The sequence below is a fragment of the Rhinoraja longicauda genome, chromosome 3 (assembly GCF_053455715.1).
Source record: "Rhinoraja longicauda isolate Sanriku21f chromosome 3, sRhiLon1.1, whole genome shotgun sequence".
Lineage (NCBI taxonomy): Eukaryota > Metazoa > Chordata > Chondrichthyes > Rajiformes > Arhynchobatidae > Rhinoraja > Rhinoraja longicauda.
Genome location: NC_135955.1, coordinates 1,901,730 through 1,919,277, shown reverse-complemented (window position 1 = coordinate 1,919,277; position 17,548 = coordinate 1,901,730). Strand labels below are relative to the sequence as shown.

General features: G+C 48.9%; 1 protein-coding gene across 2 annotated transcripts in view; it reads right to left on the bottom strand.

Moving 5' to 3' along the window:
* LOC144611769 (UDP-glucuronosyltransferase 3A1-like) overlaps positions 1–16,499 on the bottom strand; it is a 39,034-nt gene extending 22,535 nt beyond the window's left edge. For both annotated transcript variants that reach the window (XM_078431021.1, XM_078431027.1), the window contains exons 1-4: positions 16,253–16,499; positions 14,735–14,836; positions 12,715–12,835; positions 8,421–8,952 (exon numbers count right to left, since the gene is read on the bottom strand). In XM_078431021.1, the coding sequence (XP_078287147.1) occupies positions 8,421–8,952; positions 12,715–12,835; positions 14,735–14,836; positions 16,253–16,343 (846 nt within the window). In that variant the 5' untranslated portion in view covers positions 16,344–16,499. The remainder of the gene's footprint in view (positions 1–8,420; positions 8,953–12,714; positions 12,836–14,734; positions 14,837–16,252) is intronic.
* Between the last annotated feature and the right edge of the window lie 1,049 nt (positions 16,500–17,548).

Below are 17,548 nucleotides of genomic sequence, written 5' to 3'. Positions count from 1 at the left end.
CGGTGCTGGCTCGAAGGGCCGAGTGGCCTACTCCTGCACCTATTGTCTATTGACCTTTTGAGTGTATATAAGTAGATCTTATAGAGTTGTCAGGGGCACATTATGATTAAGTATGTGTAAGTTATTCTGACCCACACGCCCTCAGCGATGAATTAATTATTTATGCACAGCAATTAACCCCTGCTTTACCAGTCCTGCATTCCCAGGTACAAGAGGCACCGAAGCCACTACCAGTTACATAAGGGGACGAGTCCATAATACCAGGAGACTACGTGCTGAAATCTCTCCTCGGAGTACACGAGGTTAACGTATAATGAAAATGCCCCTGGTGATCATCTGTCTTAAAGCCTTGCAGATTCCAGGTATGATGGAGGAAAGAAGTGCAGGCCGAACCAACCTAACCACGATCACCACCTGTGCCAAGGAGATGTACTCTAATGCGATGATGATAACCCGGAGGGATTTGGAAAATGGAACGTCAGCCGACTGAAGGCCTGTATTGGACTTTTGAGGCATCTTCACTTTTCGTGACTGTTGAAGGACTGTCATCATAAAATGTTACCTTGTTATTGGACTAAATGTAAAATTTGATGATGTATGTCGAAGTGCGGTAGGTTGGATTCTCACAGAACTATGTCTGGTCTCTCCACTACAGAGATGTAAACATGATCTCAAGTTCCTCGGAGAAGTCCCAAGACGTAACTTATTTCTCCGAGATCACTCAGCTATGTACTCCCCACAGTCAGTTGTTTGCTACCCACCCATAACCTCAGTACAGGCATTATTCAGCATGACCAGAATGGGACCCCCTAAAGTACCTTATATGTGATAATTGGAGGGAGAAAGCAAAAATAAAGGCGTCTAAACCCACCTTATTTATGAACCCTTTACTGCCCCGCCTGCTATTGGTCTTCCGTTACCAAAGGATAATTCACATTCACAGGACATATGTTTGGTCGCGGATATCGCCAAACCGTGCAAATTCACACCCAACTTTTACCCAGATGATGAAAGAAAGAGGTGGCAGAGATGCACAATGGTTCTCTGAGCAGTTTAGGATCTTGATAGAGGGAGGTGAGTTAAACATGTATTCGATATGTCATGGCACTTTGTTTTTAACGGAAACAAACCTTTTCTTTTTCTTTAATGGTACAGCCACTAATGTCCTGAATCCACCAGTCCCGAGGTGGCAATAGGAACCCTGATTCCTATGACAATAACCTGTCCCTCCCAGTGGGTCTCTCGTCAAAGGTTGGTGACTAAAACTGTTTCAGAAGAATTTTGTTCAAAGTGGAAAGATCCCACATCTCTAGGAACACATGGGAGCACTGTGGGATAGGGATGGGCGAGCTTCTTTAGTCTAGGCTTCACTGGAGGTTATTTGGCTGCCAATAATCGCAATTACCTCATTTGTGGTCTCACTATCTTGGGTAATGCAACCACGGGGGCCCTCGACATGATTACCCAGGGACTTACTGAACTTAGGCTCTTTACTATGCAGAACAGATATGCCCTAGATTATTTGTTGGCTCTGGAAGGATGTGTCTGTGCTATAGTAAAAGGTAGTTGTATGATGGGAGTTAGGGATCAGACAGAGAATATTACTAGTTTTATTACAAAGATAAGAGAGTAAATGGATAACATGAAGGAGTCGAATAGTTGGGGTGATTAGGATTTTGGGGGCTGGTCGGACAAGTTGATTAATATAGCATTGCATATGGGAATTTTAATTGTTTGTATTTTTGTCAGGTTGGCTATTCTGAAATGCGTATTGAGAAGAATGGAGATGGTGTTAGAGTGTATTGGTACTTCAAGAATGTTAGTGGTAAGACAAACTGAATTATATGATAAGGAGGTTGAGGATGTTGATAGTGTGAAGGAAGAGTTTTGAACGACTAGGAAGATTATTAGATTAGGAGGTAAGAGTGAAGGGGAAGATGAAGTGGTTTTGAGGATGAGCAACATAATAGAATAGGTGTAATAGGATATGTGCCCTTTGGAGGGCTATACCAGAAGAATGATGCATGTGTGGAGTTTTGAAACTAAAAGGGTTAAGGTGATGTAGGCAAGAAGCAGTTCATGTAAGAGATATTGTAGCAGGGAGCAGTTTTCTGGTGTCATGGGTCATTGTTTAGAAGTGTTAATGGTGGTCAAGTATTGATGTAGTTTCCTTTTTAGTTTGATTTGATTAGAAGTTGAAGTTTGATTTGATTAGAAGTTGAAGTTTGATTTGATTAGAAGTTGAAGTTTGATTTGATTAGAAGTTGAAGTTTGAAGTTTGATTTGATTAGAAGTTGAAGTTTGATTTGATTAGAAGTTGAAGTTTGAAGTTTGATTTGATTAGAAGTTGAAGTTCGATTTGATTAGAAGTTGAAGTTTGATTTGATTAGAAGTTGAAGTTTGATTTGATTAGAAGTTGAAGTTTGAAGTTTGATTTGATTAGAAGTTGAAGTTCGATTTGATTAGAAGTTGAAGTTTGAAGTTTGATTTGATTAGAAGTTGAAGTTTGAAGTTTGATTTGATTAGAAGTTGAAGTTTGATTTGATTAGAAGTTGAAGTTTGAAGTTTGATTTGATTATATTTAGAAGTTTGATTTGATTAGAAGTTGAAGTTTGATTTGATTATATTTAGAAGTTTGATTTGATTTGATTAGAAGTTGAAGTTTGAAGTTTGATTTGATTAGAAGTTGAAGTTCGATTTGATTAGAAGTTGAAGTTTGAAGTTTGATTTGATTAGAAGTTGAAGTTTGAAGTTTGAATTGATTAGAAGTTGAAGTTCGATTTGATTAGAAGTTGAAGTTTGAAGTTTGATTTGATTATATTTAGAAGTTTGATTTGATTTGATTATATTTAGAAGTTTGATTTGATTTGATTAGAAGTTGAAGTTTGAAGTTTGATTTGATTAGAAGTTGAAGTTTGAAGTTGATTTGATTAGAAGTTTGAAGTTTGATTTGATTAGAAGTTGAAGTTCGATTTGATTAGAAGTTGAAGTTTGATTTGATTAGAAGTTGAAGTTCGATTTGATTAGAAGTTGAAGTTGATTTGATTAGAAGTTTGAAGTTTGATTTGATTAGAAGTTGAAGTTTGATTTGATTAGAAGTTGAAGTTGAAGTTTGAAGTTTGATTTGATTATATTTAGAAGTTTGATTTGATTTGATTAGAAGTTGAAGTTTGAAGTTTGATTTGATTAGAAGTTGAAGTTTGAAGTTGATTTGATTAGAAGTTTGAAGTTTGATTTGATTAGAAGTTGAAGTTTGATTTGATTAGAAGTTGAAGTTCGATTTGATTAGAAGTTGAAGTTGATTTGATTAGAAGTTTGAAGTTTGATTTGATTAGAAGTTGAAGTTTGATTTGATTAGAAGTTGAAGTTTGATTTGATTAGAAGTTGAAGTTCGATTTGATTAGAAGTTGAAGTTCGATTTGATTAGAAGTTGAAGTTTGAAGTTTGATTTGATTAGAAGTTGAAGTTTGAAGTTTGATTTGATTAGAAGTTGAAGTTTGAAGTTTGATTTGATTAGAAGTTGAAGTTTGAAGTTGATTTGATTAGAAGTTTGAAGTTTGATTTGATTAGAAGTTGAAGTTCGATTTGATTAGAAGTTTGAAGTTTGATTTGATTAGAAGTTGAAGTTTGATTTGATTAGAAGTTTGAAGTTTGATTTGATTAGAAGTTGAAGTTTGATTTGATTAGAAGTTGAAGTTTGAAGTTTGATTTGATTAGAAGTTGAAGTTCGATTTGATTAGAAGTTGAAGTTTGATTTGATTAGAAGTTGAAGTTTGATTTGATTAGAAGTTGAAGTTTGAAGTTTGATTTGATTAGAAGTTGAAGTTTGAAGTTGATTTGATTAGAAGTTTGAAGTTTGATTTGATTAGAAGTTGAAGTTCGATTTGATTAGAAGTTGAAGTTTGAAGTTTGATTTGATTATATTTTGAAGTTTGATTTGATTATATTTAGAAGTTTGATTTGATTAGAAGTTTGATTTGATTATATTTAGAAGTTTGATTTGATTAGAAGTTTGATTTGATTATATTTAGAGGGTTGGTTGTACTTAGTTTGTTTTCTATCCACCTGAGGTAATATGAAGGCGTTGTTTTACTCTTGAAGTGTTTAAGGTGATTTATTGTTTTAAGCTTTGATAGTTATCATAGAATGATAAAAGGAGGGAATGAGAATCTATGCTATTAGCTGGTATAGTCAATTAGAGATATTATATTTTGTTGTAGTAAAGATGGTTTCTTTTGTTGTTTTAGCTAATATAAAATGGATGCTTATTTTAGTGGAAAGCAGTAAGATGGATGCTTGTGGCAGAAATGTTATCCTTGGGAACAGAATGTGTTTGTCCCTTTACGAGTGATAAGGAGTGTACAGAAGAGATGGGCTATTGTCCTCTCCCACTCTGTCTGACTGCGAGTACTGTGTATTGAAACAGTAAAGCAAGGTCATGCAGCTGCGAGATTGCTCGTCTATAGAGATAAGAAAGTTTCTTTCTTATTAGCAACTCCTTATTTGGGTGCGTGTGAAAGTAGGAAAAGTTTGAATCCACGCTAGGTAAATTGATGCGTTTCTCTAAATACATGTGACTTATATTAATGGTTTGGTTTTTGAGCATGTGACCTGTATCAATGATTTTGTCTTCTCTGTAACCATGGAAATTGTATTAGATGTGTAATTGGTCATTGTATTAGATGTGTAATTGGTCCTTGATTTCTTTTTGTCACACCTCTCTTTTTCTGTATAAAAAAGTAAACAATGGTGGAGAAGTTGTTCTTCCCCTCCCCTGAGTTGAGGTCTCTTCAGACACTAGTGTTGTGTCTGGAGATCTTCTCGGGAAGAACCCCATGGTGGAATAAATCTGATGTGCTAATCCAGTATCACGTGTGATTATTCAGACTGAAGGTAAAGAATTTGATTTAACATAGCAAGAATATCCTTCCTCAAATTTGGAGACCAAAACTGCACAGTACTCCAGGTGCGGTCTCACCAGGGCCCCGGTACAACTGTAGAAGGACCTCTTTGCTCCTATACTCAACTCCTCTTGTTATGAAGGCCAACATTCCATTGGCTTTCTTCACTGCCTGCTGTACCTGCATGCTTCCTTTCATTGACTGATGCACTAGGACACCCAGATCTCGTTGAACATCCCCTCTTCCTAACTTGACACCATTCAGATAATAATCTGCCTTTCTATTCTTACTTCCAAAGTGAATAACCCCCATCACTGCACCCAGTTATACAGTGTGTCATCACTACATCGACCCACATGCCTCAGTAAATGTATTGTGTGTTGACCATGACAGTATTAATGACACCGTGTCCCTTGGAATAAAATTCAAGGGATCATTTTCTAAAACTGACTGTCAGGGACAGGGCTACCGGACCGCGAGCACAGGACAATCCCACTTGGGCATTGAGGGACCAGCCGACTTTGAGTTCATTATTCTTTGTAATTAAACCTTTATCTATAACGACCTTGTTGCAGTAAAACGTGAAGTGAACAGGAAAACCGTTGCCCGCTCCACGCGCCGACCGTCAACAACAACCGGCCGGCCTGCCCGGGGCGCGCATGCGTACATCCCGCCGGGGCTGCCCGGGGCGCGCATGCGTACATCCCGCCGGGGCTGCCCGGGGCGCGCATGCGTACATCCCGCCGGGGCTGCCCGGGGCGCGCATGCGCACATCCCGCCGGGGCTGCCCGGGGCGCGCATACGTACATCCCGCCGGGGCTGCCCGGGGCGCGCACGCGTACATCCCGCCAGGGCTGCCCGGGGCGCGCACGCGCACATCCCGCCGGCATCGGCTGCCCGGGGCACTTATGCGTAGATCCCGCCGGCATCGGCTGCCCGGGGCACGCACGCGCACATCCCGCCTGCAATTGGCGCCTGCGCACTTCCCCGAGCCGCCATCACGCGGCAGGTCCGGTGGGGCTGGGGATTGAAGAATGTCGTTGATGTTTGTTTGCGCTTCACCCAGAGTGAGCGAAGTCTCGTTGTTCACGGGGAATAATCATCGGGAAATGCATTGTATTGTGGGTGTGTGTTTGTTTAAACAATACGTACTGTACTTCACTAACAATCATTAACGGCTTGAATGGTCGCTAGCGGACCCGCGGTGGGCGGGCGGGGGCCCTTCACTGAAGGTGCTGGTACAGGGTGGGCGGGGGCCCTTCACTGAAGGTGCTGGTACAGGGCGGGTGGGCGGGGACCCTTCACTGAAGGTGCTGGTACAGGGCGGGCGGGGGCCCTTCACTGAAGGTGCTGGTACAGGGTGGGTGGGCGGGGGCCCTTCACTGAAGGTGCTGGTACAGGGTGGGTGGGCGGGGGCCCTTCACTGAAGGTGCTGGTACAGGGCGGGTGGGCGGGGGCCCTTCACTGAAGGTGCTGGTACAGGGCGGGGGCCCTTCACTGAAGGTGCTGGTACAGGGCGGGTGCCCTTCACTGAAGGTGCTGGTACAGGGTGGGCGGGTGAGCGAGCCCTTCACTGAAGGTGCTGGTACAGGGCGGGTGGGCAGGCCTTCCACTGAAGGTGCTGGTACAGGGTGGGTGGGCGGGGGCCCTTCACTGAAGGTGCTGGTACAGGGTGGGTGGGCAGGCCTTCCACTGAAGGTGCTGGTACAGGGAGGGTGGGCGGGCCATTCACTGAAGGTGCTGGTTAACTCATCCCTTCCCACCCAAACCACCCCCTCCCCAGGTACCTTCCACTGCAATGCCTGTCCATATACCTCCTCCCTCGACTCTGTCCAGGGACCCCGACAGTCCTTTCAGGTTAGGCAGAGGTTCACTTGCACCTCCTCCAACCTCATCTACTGTGTCCGTTGTTCAAGATGTGGACTTTTACACATCGGCGAGACCAAACGCAGACTGGGCGATCGTTCGCTGAATCTACCTGATCTCCCGGTTGCTGGACACTTTAATTCTCTTTCCCATTCCCACACTGACCTTTCTGTCCCAGGTCTCCTCCATTGTCAGAGTGAGGCTAAATGCAAGTTGGAGGAGCAGCATCTCATATTTGGCTTGGACAGCTTACAGCCCAGTGGTATGAATATTGATTTCTCTCACATCAGGTAGCCCCGGCATTCCCTCTCTCTCTATCCCTCCCCCACCCAAGTCGCACCAGCTTCTAATTTTCACCCCACAAACAGCTTATAATAATGGCCTGTTCCCTTTATCATCACGACTTTTTTGCATATCTTTCATTCATTGTTCTTCATCTCTCCATGTCCCGGTCTTTATATATATTTTTTTAGATTTAGATTCTACAGCGCGGAAACAGGCCCTTTTGGCCCACCAAGTCCGCGCCGCCCAGTGACCCCCGCACATTAACACTATCCTACACACACCAGGGACAATTTTTACATTTACCCAGTCAATTAACCTACAAACCTGCACGTCTTTGGAGTGTGGGAGGAAACCGAAGATCTCGGAGAAAACCCACGCAGGTCACGGGGAGAACGTACAAACACCATACAGATGGCGCCCGTAGTCAGGATAGAACCTGAGTCTCCGGCGCTGCATTCGCTGAAAGGCAGCAACTCTACCGCTGTGCCACCGTGCCGCTCTCATTTCTCTCGTTTCCCTTATCCCTGACCCGTCTGAAGAAGGGTCTCGGCCCGAAACGTCAAACGTTTAAACCAGTATCTGCAGTTCCTTCTTACACATTGATTGTTTTATGTTTTGTTTATGTTATGTTTTTATGTATTGTTTTATGTTTAATATAATCTGATCTGTTTGGATCGCATGCAAAGCATAGATTTTCACTGTGCCTCGGTCCCCCTGACGTTAATAAACCTGACCCTAAACCTGCAGATAGAGCGAGCTCTTTACCTCCATTTACCTCCCCACTCGACTACATCCAAGGACCCAACAATCTTTCCAGGTGAGGCAGAGGTTTACCTGCACCTCCTCCAACCTCATCTACTGTATCCGCTGTTCCAGGTGTCAACTTCTCTACATCGGCGAGACCAAGCACAGGCTCGGCGACCTTTTCGCTCAACACCTCCGCTCAGTCCACCTCAACCAACCTGATTTCCCGGAGGTTCAGCACTTCAACTCCCCCTCCCACTCCCAGTCTGACCTTTCTGTCCTGGGCCTCCTCCATTATCAGAGTGAGGCCCAGCGCAAATTGGAGGAACAGCACCTCATATTTCGCTTGGGCAGTTTACACCCCAGCGGTATGAACATTGACTTCTCCAACTTCAAGTAGTCCCTGCTTTCCCTCTCTATCCCCTCCCCTTTCCCAGTTCTCCCACCAATCTTCCTGTCTCCGACTACATCCTATTTGTGTCCCGCCCCCTCCCCTGACATCAGTCTGAAGAAAGGTCTCGACCCGAAACGTCACCCATTCTTTCTCTCCAGAGATGCTGCCAGTCCCGCTGAGTTACTCCGGCATTTTGTGTCTGCTTTCGACAGAGGGAGCTCCGTGCTTACCTGCGGGAGTGGTTTTGCTGGTTTGGCAAGCAACCCTCCAACGCAGACCACGTTGGGGGGCAGTGGCCTGGGGAACTCCAGTGTGAAGTCAGTGTTGTAGATGGCCAGCTGGGCCTTCCCGTAGAGTTGGGAGAGGCTGACGTTGGCGGCAGGGAAGTGTGTCAGGACGGCTCTCTCAAACCGGGCTTGGATCCTCCTCTCCGCCACAAAAGAGCCCAGGAACATGAGGAAGTTCTTGGCCCGTTCCCAGAAGCCCATGCGGTCGGAGAGCAGCGAGCGATGGACAGGGATGTAGGACAGCGGGGTCGCCACACCTCCCTTGTGCACGTCCCAGAAGTTGCCTCCGTGAACGGTCACCACCGGTAGCCCCAGCTTCTCCGCCACCAGGTAGGAGCAAGGGTTGAAGGTATCGATCATCGCCATGTCATAACCCTCGCCCCTCAACGTGTCCATCAGCTCAGTGTCATTCATCATCCATTCGCACTGCAGTGCAAAGTGACCCATCAGATCCAGGAACATGCCGAACGTTTCCCTGAGGAACAGGAGGAAATCATTAGCTCACAAACTAGGCCGTGATTGGAGCAGAATTAGGCCATTTGACCCATCGAGTCTACTCCGCCACTCAATCATGGCTGATCTGTCTTTCCCTCTCAACCCCATTCTCCTGCCTTCTCCCCATAATAATCAACAATCTGTATATCTCTGCCTTAAAAATATCCGTTGACTTGGCCTCCACAACCTTCTGTGGCAAAGAATTCCACAGATTCACCACCCCCGGACTAAAGAAATTCTTCCTCACCTTCCGAAAGAGACGTCCTTTAATTCCGAGGCTATGACCGTTGCTCCCAGACTCTCCCACTAGTGGAAACATCCTCTCCACATCCACATCGCACGCGGTACGATCATCAACCCAGCGACAACTCAAAAGCCCAAGAATGAAGGAGGCCACAGAGTGGTGGACGCTGCCTGGTCCACCATGGGTGTTGACCTCCCCACCATCGAAGGGACCTACAGGAGACACTGCCTCAAAAAGGCAGCCAGTATCATCATGGACCACACCACCCAAGGTACACGAGTCTGAAAACCGTGATCTCCAAGTTCAAGCACAATGTCTACATCCCACTTTGACTTTGACGGTCTTCCTCATCGTCTGTGGCTTTGACGACCTGGGTGTCACATGCAACCGTACTAATCAACAACTTCTACCCTTCACGTCCAAGTTATTTATATATATCACATACAGCAGAGGTCCCAGCACAGATCCCATGGAACTCCACTGGTCACAGACCTCCAGCCTGATATTGTCCTTGTACCAGGTACCTTGTACCATCTCTCAGGAAGCAAGTGTATACTGTAGGAAGGAACAATAGATGCTGGTTTACACCAAAGATAGACCCAAAATGTTGCAGTAACTCAGCGGCACAGGCAGCATCTCTGGAGAGAAGGAATGGGTGACGTTTCGGCTCGAGACCCTTCTTCAGTCTGAAGAAGGGTCGTGACCTAAATCATCGGCCATTCCTTCTGTCCAGAGATGCTGCCAGTCCCGCTGAGTTACTCCAGCATTTTGAGTCTTAACTGTATACTGCATCTCCAGTAATAGTCAAGTCAAGTCAAGTCAATTTTATTTGTATAGCACATTTAAAAACAACCCACGTTGACCAAAGTGCTGTACATCTGATTAGGTTCCAATGGAAAAAAAATGAAACATACAGTAGCACGCAAACAGTTCACAGCGCCTCCTCAATGAGCCTCAAACGCTGGGGAGTAGAAATAGGTTTTGAGCCTGGACTTAAAGGAGTCGATGGAGGGGGTAGTTCCACAGTCTAGGAGCTGCAACCGCAAAAGCGCGGTCACCCCTGAGCTGAAGCCTAGACCGCGGGATAGTGAGTAGCCCCAAGTCGGCCGACCTGAGGGACCTGGAGTTAGAGAGGGGGGTTAGAAGATTTTTGATGTAGGGGGGGGAGTGTCCATTTAGGGCTTTATACGTGAATAGGAGGAGCTTGAAGTTGATTCTGTACCGTACAGGGAGCCAGTGGAGAGAGGCCAGAATCGGGGTGATGTGGTCCCTTTTACGGGTACCCGTCAGGAATGTCGCTGCGGTTTTTTGGACCAGTTGCAGGCGGGACAGGGAAGATTGGCTGATCCCAGTGTATAGGGAGTTGCAGTAGTCTAGGCGGGAGGAAATGAAAGCGTGAATGATTTTTTCTGTGTCGTCGAATTGGAGGAAAGGTTTGATTTTAGCTATGGTTCGAAGTTGGAAGAAGCTGGCTTTTACCACAGCGTTGACTTGCTTATCAAATTTTAATGCAGAGTCAAATATCATGCCGAGGTTTTTGACATGCGGTTTGACTAGGCAGGATAGACTTCCAAGACTGCCTGTTATCAATTTGATGGAGTCGGGGGGGCCGAATAGGATGACCTCAGACTTGCTCTCATTTAATTGGAGGAAGTTCTGTGCCATCCAACATTTTATGTCCTCAAGGCAGTGTGAGAGGCTGTTTAAATTTGACTGGTTGTTGGGTTTCAGGGGGAGGTAAAGCTGAGTGTCATCGGCATAGCAGTGGAAAGAAATGCCGTGCCTTTGAATGATTTGGCCAAGGGGGAGCATGTATAGAGAGAAGAGAATGGGGCCTAGGATGGAGCCTTGTGGAACTCCGCAGGAGAGGCTAGCTGGAGCAGAGGAATAACTGCCTATGTTGATGGCGAAACTCCTATCTTTGAGGTACGAAGCGAAATGGACCACGTGTACATTCAGGAATAACAAGCCTTTGAATATCGAAGATGGACACAAAATGTTGGAGTAACTCAGCGGCACAGGTAGTGTGTCTCTGGATAGAAGGAATGGGTGACCTTTCTGGTTGAGACCCTTCTTCACACTCTTCAGCCTATGAATATGAAGGGTAATGGCCTTTTGACAGGATGAGATAAGGTCCTATTCATGGTGTATCACATCCACGTATCTTTGGGCCCACACTTGTTGCCAATGTTAGTTTTTGTTTTGTTTTGTCTTCTAGAAACATAGAAAATAGGTGCAGGAGGAGGCCATTTGGCCCTTCGAGCCAGCACCGCCATTCATTGTGATCATGGCTGATCATCCACAATCAATAACCCGTGCCTGCCTTCTCCCCATATCCTTTGATTCCACTAGCCCCTAGAGCTCTATCTAACTCTCTTTTAAATCCATCTGGTGAATTGGCCTCCACTGTCCTCTGTGGCAGAGAATTCCACAAATTTACAACTCTCTGGGTGAAAACATTTCTTCTCACCTCATTTTTAAATGGCCTCTCCTTTATTCTTAGACTGTGGCCCCTTTTTCTGGACTCCCCCAACATTGGCAACATTTTCCTGCATCTAGCTTGTCTAGTCCTCTTATGATTTTATACGTCTCTATAAGCTCCCCTCTCATCCTTCTAAACTCCAGTGACTACAAGCCCAGTCTTTCCAATCTTTCTTCATATGACAGACCCTCCATCCAAGGGATTAACTTCGTGAACCTACGCTGCACTGCCTCAATAGCAAGGATGTCCTTCCACAAATTAGGAGACCAAAACTGCACACAATACTCCTGATGTGGTCTCACCAGGGCCCAATACAACTGCAGAAGGACTTCTTTGCTCCTGTATTCAAATCCTCTCGTTATGAAGGCTAATATGCCATTAACTTTCTTCACTGCCTCCTGTACCTGCATGCTTACTTTCAGTGAATGGTGTACAAGGTCACCAAGGTCTCGTTGCACTTCCCCTTTACCTAATCTGACACCATTGATAAAATAATCAGCCTCCTTATTTTTGCCGCCAAAGTGGATAGCCTCACATTTATCCACGTTATACTGCATCTGTCATACATCTGCCCACTCACTCAACCTGTCCAAGTCACCCAGCAACCTCTTAACATCCACCCAGCTTTGTGTCATCCACAAACTTGCTAGTGTTACTTCTAATTGTTTTTTGTTTATTTCCTTCATTTCCTAAATAATATTTAGTATTTAAACAATCAGGAAACCGTTTTACTTTTTTCTTAGTTGGTTGCTGTTTGTTCTACTATTCTTTGTTTCAATCCTTGTGCCTTGTTTTAAGTGGACATTACTTTATCAGTCTGAAGAAGGGTCTCGACCCGAAACGTCACCCATTCCTTCTCTCCCGAGATGCTGCCTGACCTGCTGAGTTACTCCAGCATTTTGTGAATAAATTACTTTATCTCGCCTCTATGTTTAACGCTGAGTGCTGCCATTGTAATGTACACACAACCTGTCCTTCAAAATTTCAACTTTAAAAAAGAAGGGTGACGGCCTTACCTGCCCAGGAAGAACTCTCTCTGCTGCTCCAGGAACCACTGATTGAATCTGGACACATACTGATCACTTGCAGACCACGGGGTCAATCGGTAGCTGTCCTTTCTCGCAGTATAGCTCATGCCTGCAGTAATGAGAATATGGTTTAGATACAGCGCGGAAACAGGCCCTTTCGGCCCACCAGGTCCGCGCCGACCAGCGATCCCCGCACATTAACTCTATCCCATACCCACTAGGGACAATTTTTACATTTACCAAACCAATTAACCTACAAACCTGTGCGACTTTGGAGTGTGGGAGGAAACCGAAGATCTCATTGAAAACCCACGCAGGTCACGGGGAGAACGTACAAACTCCGTACAGACAGCACCCGTGGTCGGGATGGAACCCGGGTCTCCGGCGCTGCATTCACTGTAAGGCAGCAACTCTACCGCTGCACCACCGTGACCGCCCACTGATGTCAGACCCTTGCACACCGAGATGGAAGGACAGATGACCAGAGCGCTGGGGAGTAGGTACCAGCCGCAGCCTGGTTCGGGCAACATTGGGATGAGGCTTCTTCACCCCACACCCTTTGGTTGGCTTTTCCCGTCACATGGACACACGTGACAATAAACTAAACTGAACTGAACTGGGTGTTTGGCACATGTCAATTGCCCAGATTGTGTGGGGGAAACCAGGAGGCAATGTTAGGGGGTATGTGTTGGAAGGAAGTGCAGATGCTGGTTTAAACCGAAGATAGACACACAAACAACGAAGTAACTCAGCGGGTCAGACAGCATCTCTGGAGAAAAGGAATAGGTGACGTTTCTGGTCGAGGCCCTTCTTCAGACTGAGAGTCAGGGGAAAAGGGAAACGAAAGATATACAACAAATAAATGAAAGATATGTAACGACAATAAAGGAGACAGGCCATTGTTAGCTGTGGTCTAGGTGCAAACGGGTTGCAGACAATGAGACTCAACAAGCTGACTTTGAAGCAGGGACAACAACTTAGGTGGGGCAGGGATGGAGAGAGAGGGTTGCAAGAGTTAGCTGAAGTTAGAAAAATCTCTATTCATACCACTGGGGTGTAAACTGCCCAAGCAAAATATGAGGTGCTGTTTCTCCAATGTGCATTGGGCCTCACTCTGAGAGTGAAGAAGGCCCAGGACAGGAAGGTCAATGTGGGAATGGGAAGGGGAATTACTGTAAAGTGTTTGGCAACCGGTAGATCAGGTAGGCCCGGCGTACTGAGCAAATAAAATGGGGTGAGGGTAGGACAGTGTAAGTGGGCTCCTCGGGTCAGCAGGGACTTGAAGGGCCTGTTCCTGTGCTGTCTAAGTTGAACAGTCTGTTCCATGATGGACCACATTGAGTGTAATGCTGCCCTGGGCTGGGGGAGAGAGGGCCGGCGTGCAGTGACAGCTCATTCAGGTGCTCCTGTCACCGTCCATGTTCAAACATACAGGCCATTCAGCCCATTGACCTGTTCTGACTTAAAGCAGAATCATGGCTGACCTGTTTGGAGTTCTGGCCACCCAGCTATGGAAAGCAAGACATTCAGTAGGAAAGTGTGCACAAGAGATTCACCGATACCTTACCTAGGCTTGTGGATGAGTTACAGGAAGACGTTGAATAGGTTGGGACGTTTTAGTTTAGTTTGGTTTCGAGATTACTGCAAGAAGACAGGCCCTTCGGCCCACCAAGTCCGCACCGACTAGCAATCCCCACATATTATCACCACCCCACACACACAAGGGACAATTTTACATTCATACCAAGCCAATTAACCTACATATCTGTACGTCTTTGGAGTGTGGGAGGAAACTGAAGACCTTGGAGAAATCCCACGCAGGTCACGGGAAGAACGTGCAAACTCCGTACAGACAGCACCTGTAGTCGGGACCGAAACCGAGTCCCTGACGCGGTAAGGTAGCAACTCTACCGCTGCGCCCTGTTGAATCTGTCGGCATGCTTGGCACAGACTGCGGGCCGAAGGGCCTGCCGTGTGCCGTAGAGCAGGGATGAAGGAAGAAACGTACCTGGAATGTGTGGGGCTCCGAGTTGCAGCAGCATGTTCACCTCATGCCCACTCTCATGAAGCACGTGAGAAATCTCATCGAACAGCAGGTAGTGGCTTCCCCCTGCAAACAGAGAGGTGACAGGTCAGGGCCACTGAGCCCCCCACTCCCACACACCCACCCCTCCCCACTCCCGTGGCCAGACTGAGTACTGAGGAGAGAATGCCCAACACAAGCAAGGGCACAGTCAGTCAGGCAGTGTCCATGGAGAGAGAACCCCAGTTAATCATTCAGCTCAGCACTGCCAACACTCCTGGTGGAGGGAGGCAGGTCTGAGGATAATGCTGGCAGATATGGACTCGGGCCTGTCAGCAGTGGGCAGTCCACGGGATACAAGACATAGAAACATAGAAAACAGGTGCAGGAGGGTTGGGAGGTGCAGGGGAGGGAGGTTCAGGGGAGGGGAGAGAGGAGAGATGGGAGGGGGAGAGAGGGGTGGGGGAGAGAGGGGTGGGGGAGAGAGGGGAGGGGGAGAGAGGGGAGAGAGGGGGAGGGGAGAGAGAGGGGAGGGAGAGAGGGGAGAGAGAGGGGAGGGGAGAGAGGGCAGATGAGGGGGGTGGGTTGGGAGATGAGGGGGGTGGGTTGGGAGATGGGGGCAGAGAGGGAGAGGGTTGGGAGATGAGGGGGGGTGGGTTTGGAGATGAGGGGGGTGGGTTGGGAGATGAGGGGGGGTGGGTTGGGAGATGAGGGGGCGAAGGTTGGGAGGTGAGGGGGAGGGGAGGGTTGGGAGATGAGGGGGGGTGGGTGATGAGGGGGGGTGGGTGATGAGGGGGGAGGTGATGAGGGGGGAGGTGATGAGGGGGGGGTGGGATGGGTGATGAGGGGGGAGGGTTGGGTGATGAGGGGGGTGGGTTGGGAGGTGAGGGGGAGGGGAGGGTTGGGAGATGAGGGGGGGTGGGTGATGAGGGGGGGTGGGTTGGGTGATGAGGGGGGGTGGGTGATGAAGGGGGAGGTGATGAGGGGGGGGTGGGATGGGTGATGAGGGGGGAGGGTTGGGTGATGAGGGGGGTGGGTTGGGAGGTGCGGGGGAGGGGTGGGTTGGGTGATGAGGGGGGGTGGGGTGGGTGATGAGGAGGGGGGTGGGTTGGGAGGTGAGGGGGGGTGGGTTGGGTGATGAGGGGGGGTGGGGTGGGTTGGGAGGTGAGGGGAGGGGAGGGTTGGGAGATGAGGGGGGTGGGTGATGAGGAGGGGGGGTGGGTTGGGTGATGAGGGGGTGTGGGGTGGGTGATGAGGAGGGGGGTGGGTTGGGTGATGGGGGAGTGGGTTGGGAGGTGAGGGGGAGGGGAGGGTTGGGTGATGAGGGGGGGTGGGTGATGAGGGGGGGGTGGGTTGGGAGGTGAGGGGGAGGGGAGGGTTGGGTGATGAGGGGGGGGGTGGGGTGGGTTGGGAGTTTCCAGTCACAGTGGGTCGAGGAGAGCGAAGCAGGAAGTGGTTGCTGGTGGAAGTTGGGAGTTGTTTGCAGGACTTTCTCTGACTTACCGATCAAGATGATGGTGAGGATTTTGGCGGAGTGCGCCGAGCCCAGCAGCAGGAAGGCGCAGACCAAGGGCAGGGCGGGCAGGGCGGACATGCCGGCGTCGACACACTCAGTCACAGCGAGAAGCGACGGGGCAGCGCTCGGCGAGTCCGGCACAAACAAGGCAGCGCAGCGCAGGGCAGGGTAGGGCAGGGTAAAGTCTGTCGGGACACAGCGGAGGGGCGGCACTGGGGGCGGATCAGCAGGAGGGGGACGGGGGGGGGGGGGGGGGGAGGAAGGGGAGGGGAGGGGTGAGGCGGGGGAGGGAGGGGAGAGGTGGTGGGGAGAGGGGGAGTGGAGAATGGGGGAGGGAGGGGAGAGTGGGGAGGGAGAGGGGAAAGGGAAGGGAGAGGGGTAGAGAGCGGGGAGAGAGAGGGGGAGAGAGCGGGGGGGGAGAGAGGAGGGAAGGGAGGAAGGGGAGGGAGAGGAGAAGGAGGGGAAAGGGAAGGGAGAGGGGGAGAGAGAGGGGGGAGGGGAGGGAGAGGAGAGAGGGGAGGGAGAGGAGAGGGAGGGGAAAGGGAAGGGAGAGGAGGGAGAGAGAGGGGGAGGGGGGGAAGAGGGAGGGAGGAAGGGGAGGGAGAGGGGGAGAGAGCGGGGGAGGAGAGGGGGGGAGGGAGGGGGAGGGGAAAGGGGAGGAGAGGAACGGGAGAGGGTTGAGAGTGGGGAAGGGAGGGTGGGGGTGAGAGAGGGGAGGAGGAGAGGGGGGAAGAAGAGGGGGAGGGGTGGGATGGGGAGAGGGAAGGACGATGGGGTGGGGAGAGGGGGTAGGTGAATGAGGGGAGAGGAGGGGGGTCTACCGGTCAGGGAAGAGGAGGGAGGGGAGGGGAGGGGAGGGGAGGGGAGAGGGTTGAGAGAGGGGAATGGTGGGACGGGGAGAGGGAGGCGGAGGGGAGGGGTGTGGGAGAGGGGAGCGAGGACAAGAGGAGGGAAAGAGGGAGGTGGGACGGAGGAGAGGAAGGGCGAGGGGAGGGGAGGGACAGAGGGGGTAGGTGAATGAGGGGAGACGGGGGGGGGGGGGGTAGTATACCGGTCAGGCCGCTCTTTACCTCACCCACTGGGAATCAGGAGGGGCGCAGTTCCTCGGCCCCAACACTTGAACACTTCCCAACATCCGACTGCCTCCCACCACCCCTGACTTAATCCATATCCATGTTTCATATTCATCTCTACTCCTGCCCTTTGCAATTCCATACTCCTGTTGAAGTGTGAGTATTGAATGAGGGGGGACCTCAGTGAAACGTACAGAACAGTGAAAGGCT